The sequence below is a fragment of the Populus euphratica genome, unplaced genomic scaffold, assembly GCF_000495115.2.
Source record: "Populus euphratica unplaced genomic scaffold, PopEup_1.0 scaffold23.1, whole genome shotgun sequence".
NCBI lineage: Eukaryota > Viridiplantae > Streptophyta > Magnoliopsida > Malpighiales > Salicaceae > Populus > Populus euphratica.
In genome coordinates, this window is record NW_011499892.1 from 366,168 (window position 1) to 375,353 (window position 9,186).

The 9,186-nt window shown below is 31.1% G+C and overlaps 1 protein-coding gene across 1 annotated transcript; it reads right to left on the bottom strand.

Moving 5' to 3' along the window:
* Positions 1 to 1,302: 1,302 nt before the first annotated feature.
* LOC105131373 (chromatin-remodeling complex subunit ies6-like) lies at positions 1,303 to 4,656 on the bottom strand. The gene is made up of 4 exons (XM_011034308.1): positions 4,470 to 4,656; positions 4,082 to 4,271; positions 3,557 to 3,624; positions 1,303 to 1,756 (listed from the first exon to the last, which is right to left on the bottom strand). The coding sequence occupies exons 2-4, from the start codon at positions 4,251 to 4,253 to the stop codon at positions 1,625 to 1,627; spliced, it is 372 nt and encodes a 123-aa protein (XP_011032610.1). The 5' UTR covers positions 4,254 to 4,271; positions 4,470 to 4,656; the 3' UTR covers positions 1,303 to 1,624.
* Between the last annotated feature and the right edge of the window lie 4,530 nt (positions 4,657 to 9,186).

The window sequence follows — 9,186 nt, forward strand, 5'->3', positions numbered from 1 at the left end:
GATGGTATTTTCAAATCATCAAATGATCAGTCCGGCATGGGACATGGTGTTTGATGATACTGCATAGCTTAGTCACTGATACTGTACTGTCATGAATTTATCACCACACAAATATTCCCACTGAAAGCAATATCCTTAAAGGTATATTTGGTGCAACATCTTGGATGTAGAAACAGTGCCATCACGATTTACATTTAGTTCAGTCAATAACACAACTTAATGAAGAAAAAGATGGATTCGTGCAGCTACCTTTACGGCTTACTCACGTTGAGCTCATCCTCAACAAAAGGACGTGTTTTTACCAGCCATGGAAACTAAATTCATGTTCAGAGCATGGAAACTAAAGGTTTGTAACGCCAACAGTTGGAATTTTGGAAGCTCTGGTGTTTTCGTTTATAGATTTAGGCAGCTCTGCCTTTTCCCATAATCAGTAAAGATATTAGGTGATCCTATTGATGGGTGTACTTTATTTGAACAGCGTTATCCAAACAAAAGGAGGGTTTCTGTATAAACTCAACGAACAAAACCGAGAGATGCTGGCAATGATATAATTCAAAGGGGAAAAACATAGAAATGTTGGGAGCAAGGTCGAAGATGATTTCATTGGAAATTTCACTAGTTTTTAGGCTGTGTTTATTTCTGGAAAATGATTTTTTGAAATAATTTTTAAATTTTTTTTGTGTTTATTTATTATTAAAAAAATTAATTAATTAAAAACACTTTTTAATAAAAAAAATTAGTCTGATTTCTAGAAAAGTATCTTTTTAAAATATTTAGTCGGAAAATACTTTTTAAAAGTTGTAAAAAAATTTAAAAATATCATATTATTTACTAATTATATCACATTTAATCTTTAAATTTTTAATTGATATATATATATTATTTTAAATATTTATTTTATAATTTCATCATTTAAAATTTAATTTTGATATTAACTTTTATTTTTATTTTTATAATTATTATTTATTTTTTTTTAATTTTTATATTGAAATTTTTTATTTTATTTAAAATAATTTATAAAATATTAATTATTATTATTTTAATTTCTTCACCTTTTAATTTTTAATTTTTTAGATTTAATTTCTATTATTTTAATTATTATTTATTTTATTTAAAATAATTTATATAATTATTTTTCAGCTTATTTTTTTATAACATAACTAAACATTAAAAAATATTTTTTAATTTAATTTTCATTACCCTAGCATATACAAATAACTCATTTTCCTATAACTTACCTTTTTTTTTAAATTCACTTTTTAAAAAACACCTACTTTTCAGCGAAGACACAAGCCCATACAATTCAAGAACCTATCAACTGCATGATATAGCAAGCCTGCCAAATGGTCAATATCCATAAATGATCCAGTTACCTAAGCTACAGACAATGATTGGTTTACATCAACTCAGCTCGAGCGAAAAGGAGAGAGGGGAGACATTCTGACAAATTCCAAAACATAGTTCGGTGCAATTAATCATGTTTACTCTCACCACAGTACAGATGACAAATAACAATAAATATGCGTCTCTTCGAGCTAAACTATTTAACAGCTCTACCCTATCTCATGCAGAAGCAGAAACAGAAACAGGTGCAGGCTAGCATGTCAAGGCGAATTCTTGCAAGTTATTTCAGAGTAACGGCTGCATTTCTCAATGCAAGATACCTTTGCACATGCTCATTTGGAAGTGATCTCACGAGTTTGAAGACATCAGTATTTGCATAACGGAGGTTGGTCCTTGGATCATGGTAAGGTGCCTGCAGAAGAAGTTCGCTATGTGTAAGAGGGTCTGTAAAGAGATTGGTATACTATTCGATATTGTTTCAGATAGTATTCAAGATAGTAGGAGTTAATCATTGCATGTTCAATCTGTATTTCATGGGATGAATGGAATTGATAGCATATGGTGTCGAAGTGTCAAGCTACTCAAGAACAGAGGATGGCTAGGCTTTTTACCTTTTAATTTCGTATATCAACACAAACATTTAACAAGGTCAGCACAATCTTGAACGCCATGCTCAATCCTGAACAATCTAAACTTCAGCACCATGGCTTCTTCCAGCTAAACAAAAGCAGATGTATTAGGAATCCAGTTGGAGGGCATCCCAGGGCACCTTCAAAGATGCGTACCAGGACATAACAGGGCACATTTGCTTCATCAAAGTTGCAAGATTACATGTTAAATCTGGTCAAACAAATTTATCTTTGAATTTTTCCCCACCCACTAACTTACAGTTTCCACATTTCTAACAAGCAATAGAGTACTAGGATGTAATTCATCCTCAGAAATATTGCTACAACAGATCAGCCAAGAATTAGGCAAGTCAATGTATCCAAATTAAACAACTTGTAATTGCCAAGCAGGAAACAGGAACCAGTTCTTAGCTTGAGTTATGTAATGGTTGGAACTCTACCTCCATCCTCAATTTCATCAAGACAATAAGCTTGTACAGATGTAAACAAGCTCAAGCTCAACCAAATTATATGTGATGAGCTCAAAAACTAAGAGACGGAGTAGCTCAACTGACGAACGGAGTAGCTCAACCAAATTATGGCAATGCATAATATGCAGAATGATGAACAGCTCATAATAATCTTCTCACTCTAAAAGAAAGTTCATGAGGTACTTGGACGATGCAAATTGATCGGAAAGCCTCCTTCAAGTTACAGGATTATATTTAGGCTAGAAGAAGCCAAACAAATCTAGCCTTCAATTGCTTTTTCTCAACCAATAGTTTGTAGTGTCCAAATTTGAACTGGCAACAGTACAACTAAGTTATTTATCCACAGCAACCAATAAGTTCATGATATTCAAAACCAAAAAAAGATTCACCATGCAACTAACAGGAAAAAAATGCCATGGCCAATGAAGTCAAGTAAAAGAAAGCAGTGCTCTATTTAATTCTGGAATTTTTGAAACTTTAATCCTCAATTCCACTGAACAAGCTAAAGAACATTTGGAACTTTAATCCTAATCCTCAATGACAGCAGGTGTATCTTAGCTGAACTAGCAGGCAAGGAATAAAATACAGATTATCATTAACAGCTGATGATTCTCTCTCAATTTGAGACCACCAAATATTCAACAAGCAAGGTTTTGACACTCAAAATAAAAAGGACTTCAGAAGGATATGAATCAACAGATGAAAATAACCAGTGATGACACTCAAAGATATTTCTAAATTTACCAGACATTTCTAAATTTTGATCCATTAAAATTTACAGTGTGATTGCGGTTTTTTTTCAAATAACTTTTCATGCCGAAATGCATGCCAATAATGTTTTTTTATTTTTTTTAAATTTTTTTTGACATCAGCACATCAAAATAATTCAAAATATATTAAATTTTAGCAATTTTTTTTTTTTTAAATTTTTTGGGAACGCAGTTTGCACTGTGTTCCCAAATGGTGCCTAATGCCAGTGATTGACTCATTCATTCACGATCTGATTTATATGAAATTTTCAAGTTGGCCACATTATTCGCAAATGAGCTAGAAATAATGATGAATTTCATCTGCCAGTTCAAGCACTAAACACATCTCAACAGAAACACATACCTCGAATCCTGTAATATCGCATATTCTCAAAGGTGGGTGCATGGAGGGTGGTGACTCAATATTAACATCTGTAAGAGGGGGGGAAAACAGCAAAGGTAATTTAACCTCTTATCAAGCCTAACCTAATATCAATACAAATACAAAAACCTTGAAAAAAGAAAAATTAAAAAACAACCATCTGCAGAAAAATATTAAAACATCCAACTTAAACCATGCAATTAATTTGTTGAACAACAGGCAGAACACAAGAATCCTCTATAAAGCCCTCCGGTGCTACCATTGTACTAAATAATCACCATTACATTTTCCGTTCAGATTTCACCATTTGTGGACCCAAACACACAAATACTGAAGTAATGGAATGCTAATGCAGTAATGGTTTCCCTTTCTTCATCCACAAATATCACCAAAGGATAACTTTTTCAACTATAAATCAAACAAATCACAACCAGACTTCAAATTAAAGTAAAAAAAAAGAAGAGAAGCTAGGAAATGGCAGAGGTTGTTCTTCAAAGAGGAGCTTACAGTTGGGTTCATCAGGGGGGCAATTCTGATAATTTTCAGCTTGAAGAATCTGCTTAAGGTGTTTCCAACGGCCTCTTGGTTGTCCCTTTGGGTATTTCTCATATATCTGTATCCTCTTGAAACTGAAGTGTGTTGGCAACACCAGCTCTGCATTTATTAACTCTGCTTCCATCTTCTTCCTCTTCTATATCTAAAAAGCAAAAATACCACTCAATTCAATGATTTATCCCTTATAGATCAAATTTAAAAGAATAGAAACTATATAAAAAAGAGTAAAAATTTAAAGATAAGAAATGTAATCTAAGACTATAAATATAAAAAATTGGAAAAAAAAATAAAAACCCAGGAATTTCATCCGAAACCCTAGAAAAAAAAAGGGCAAACGAACCTCTCAGTTCAGAATCCCCTGTTGCTCGAACTCGGCACAACAGTGAACGGACAGATAATCTCCACTTTATATTTTCATAGAAAAGCTCAATTTAGTAACCGACGATGAACTGATTTTCGATTTAGATCCCAAACTATCAATGCTTTCAATTAGGTCCCTAATGCAACAGCAAAGTGTCGAATTTTGCTTAAAGCAGGGTTATTTTATCACACGACTAGTTAGATTTCCAAGGCAGATTTATTGAGTTCCACCTTTCCTTAATTTTAATTTTAATTACTTGAGTTTTCGTTTAAAAATATTTAAGATCTAGTGAGAGGGCTACAAAATCAAGCCCAAATAGGAGGACTAAAAGAAAGCCCAACCTGGCAGCAAAGAAAAAAGAAAAAAGAAAAAAGAAAAAAAGAGTGCCCGTCTCAAAACCATGCCCAATAAACATCAGCAAAGTAAGCTCAGCTGAGAAGGAGAGCTCAATAAAGCCAACGAGCCCATTGAGCTTTTGTGCTTTTCCTCCAAAACGACAACTCCCTTTTTTTTTTTTTTTCTTTTTTCCAGTGAATATGACATGCTAAATGATATTTATACATGCATAATCGTCTACCTGAATTCTTTGTCTAACAAGTTATTAGTACAATGCACTGCGATTTTTATAACGTTGTTACTGGAAGATGGTGGGCGAGGCAGAGAAAGATTGCAATGTTGATCAATCAGGTAGCCCTTCTTCGAAATAAGCTTTGTAGTGTAACCCTGTTCTTGTGCCGAGGAACGATGCTCGGTATGCATTTAAGTTTTCTACAGCGACAATAGTTTCTCAGGTTAGGAAACGGTCAGAGGAATCTAGTGGTAAGAGGATTGCTATTATTGAGGCTTGTGTCGTTTGTTTAGAGAATACTGAGGCTGATCATATCTTTTCGGTTGCGTAGATATTGTTTATCATGTGTGAAACATCATGTAGAGGGTTACATTGCTTTATGAGATGATGCCAAAATGCCATCACGAAGGGTGTTAGATTGAGATATTGTGGAAAGTTGCATGAAATTCTTGGCACCTAAGTTAATTGAGACGATGTGCCTCCGTATAAACGAAGCTTCGATTCCATTTTCAGATAAAATTTACTACCTGTATCCTAAATGCTCGGCATTGATGCCGAAGAATGAGGTTTCTGAATATGCTAAAAGTGCAGTTGCTGCTGGTTTGCAACGTTGCGGTCATAGGAGTTGCAGAAAATGTCAAACTGAAATCTCTGGCAACAAGGAACCTATGACGCCAATGTGTGAAGTGCAACCATATGATTGAACTTGCTGCAGGTCTTATACTCACCTCGCTTCTGCATTGACTTGTCTGATAATAGTTCAACGCATGGTTTTTGGCGTAGAAATGTTAGTTGATTTAAACCTACTATGAATCTAAAAATGCATAATTGTTATTACATGATGAATCCTCAAACCTAGATTGAAGGATGTGTAGGAGAAATTACAAGAAACAGCCTCTATTTACAGTTTGATACTTTCGTCCTCTGATTTCTGAAAGGCGCTTAGCATACTCAGGTAATGTTAAGCAGTGTTCCCTTGGAGAGTTCCAGCAAAATTCCATGAAATTGCCACTAATAATATCTAAAATATCTAAATTATTTTTGGGTTCAGTCCATCCGTAATTTAAAATAAATTATTTTTTATGTTGATGATATTTCATATTAATTAAAAAAAGTTATCAATAAAATTATGCTGATAATTTTTTTTTTATTTGGATGTGTCTTTTCTATTTATAAATCCATCAATTATTACATTACAATGAAATAGCCAAAGAAATAGCAATCAATGAGGATAAGATTTTTGATAACCAGTTACATTCGCGATTTTATCAATAAATTAATTTATTTCTAGCTAAAATATAATTAAACACAGGTGAAATATTTTTTTAGTATTATACAATATTTTGATGGTAGCGATTATGAGACAGTTTGTTATTGATAAGACTGTTTTATCTCTTCTTTATTTTTCTTTTTTTTCTCTAAAAATTTATTTTAACTATTTAAAATTTTAAAATTATTCGTTAAGTTATTAATATTTTAACTCTAATATTTATTTATTTTTTAATTATATTTTTTTCTTATCACTTTTATATATTTTTTATTTAGTTTTAATTTCATAATTCAATTTTAATTTGTAATATATTATTATTTTTAATCTCATCCTTATTATTTTATTTTCTTAATTTTATATATAATTTTTTTAATTTTATTTTTCAATCTCAATTTATAATATATTGTTTTTTCTAGCATTTAAATAATTATTCATCATTTTTTAAGTTTTCGATCCATCTCTCACGTTAATTTTAGTCAGGATAACATGATTATATTAGGGGTGTTCATTTTCGGTTCGGTTCGGTTTTTATAAAAAAAAATAACCAAACCAGAAAAAAACAATTTGAAAAAAAAAAAATCGAAACCGAACCGAAACCAGGTCAAACCGACCGGTTTCGGTTCGGTTCGGTTAGGTTTTTTAAGGGAAAAACTAGTTCAAATTGGTCTGGCTCGGTTTTTTCGGTTTGGCTCGGTTTTTCTTGGTTTTGGCTCGGTTTTCTCGGTTTTGGCTTCCGGTTCATGTTCGGTTCGGTTCAATTCGGTTTTTTGGTTATAAAACCGAAACCGAACCAAACCGGCTGATTTTTTCAAAATTTTAATCGGTTTTTTTTTGGTTCGGTTTTTTCGATTTTTTTTCTTCCAGTTTTCTCGATTTAATCGATTTTTTGATTTTTTTGAACACCCCTAATTATGGTGCTAGAAGCCCCCTGACAGTAATTATGGTGGAAGACTTTGAAGCCCTTTATGCGCATTGCTTTTGTGTATTTTATTTGTATCGAATCACACTCAACATTTTTGTTTATATAAACTCCTCTATTTTACTCATTAAAAATATATTTATTTTTTGAAACATAACTTTTTTATATTTTTTTATCATTAAAAAATTTAATTAATATAAAATATTTTTTAGTTAAAAAAAAATTTAACTTAGTTTTTAGTAAAGTGTTTTTTTTAAAATATTTGAGTAAAAAACTTTTTTCAGAAGTTCTAAAAAATTTAAAAATATTATATTATTTATTAGTTATATTAAATTTAGTCCTTAAACTTTTTATTGCTATATATATTTTGTTTTAAATATTTATTTTTCAATTTCATCTCTTAAAATTTAATTTTTATATTAACTTTGGTTCTCATTTTTATAATTATTATTTGTTTTTTACTTATTATTTTTTTGTTGAAATTTTTTATCTATTAAATTTGATCCTAATTCTTTTGATTGTTCCTTATTTTATTAGAAATAATTTATAAAATTTTAATTGTTATTATTTTAATTTCTTCATCTTTTATTTTTTAGATTTGATCTTTATAATTTTGATTATTATTTATTTTATTTGAGATAATTTATGAAATGTTTTTTTCAATTTCATTCTCATTCAACTTTTTAATTCGTGAGATTTGTTTCTTATTATTTTAATACACTTGAGAAAATAAAATATTAATAAGTTATTTTTCATGACATAACCAAATACTAGAAAATATTTTTTAACTTATTTTTATTATATTATCAAATATCAAAAATTAATTCATTTTTTTTTTAAAAATTACTTTTCAATAAATAAATAACGCTTAAAAAACTAAAGGTTAGTTTACTTTTAAAAAGAGAGATTATTAAGAAAAATGGCATCAATTATGTGTTTCTTAACCATGCAAATGCTTTTGCTCTATTTGTTGTCATTGTTTCATCTTAGAGCTAGTTATTCTTCTTCTTCTATAAGGATACTAGCATGCAAATCTGACAAGATAAAAAGTAAGGGACAAGATAAAATGAGAAATGGAACACACAAGAATTTACGTGATTCACCCAATTAGGCTACGTCAATAGGCAAGTATAGAAGGATTTTACTAAGTAATATGGGAATACAACTTCTCTCTAATAATAGGAGAACAACAAAAAACTCTCTATTATTAGGAGAAAACACCTCAATTACTATCTCACAAATACCTCACAATTTTATGGGATTACTTTCTCCTCACCCTCTCTTCTTTCTCTCTACTTGCTCTCAAGTTTCTCTCTTGTGGTGTGTATAATGCTTGGATGCATTGCTTATTTATAGGCAAGTATCAATGCAAAAGACAAGGGGTTAGGCAAATAGCACCAATTTGGTGCGTAGAATTTTTGACTAAGGTGTAAAAGGATGGCTACACCTTCTCCCACCATTATTGACTTAAGTGGTGGCTTCACATTCTTTAAGTGGTGGCTTTACATTCTCCCACTTGAAGACTTTGATAATTTAATCAAGTTTTCACAGTTGATCATCTGTGATTCTTCTATCCTTTCTATACTTGTTATCTTCATGTTGCTTACATTTCTACTAGTCCGTAAGAGGATCTGCACCATAAATACTTATCAGTGTTGACCAGTTTGGTCAAAACATCTGTTGAGTTTTCCTTTGTGTGAATCTTCTGAAAATCCACACTTCCATCTTCCACCACTTCGCGAACAAAGTGATACTGAACATCTATATGTTTTGTTCTTGAATGAAACGTTGGATTCCTTGCAATATACAAGGCACTTTGACTATCACAATACAAAAGAATATTCTCTTGCTTGTGCCCGAGTTCCTCCATAAGTTTCTTCATCCATATTGCTTCTTTACAAGCTTGTGTAGCTGCCATGTACTCAGCTTCTGTTGTGGA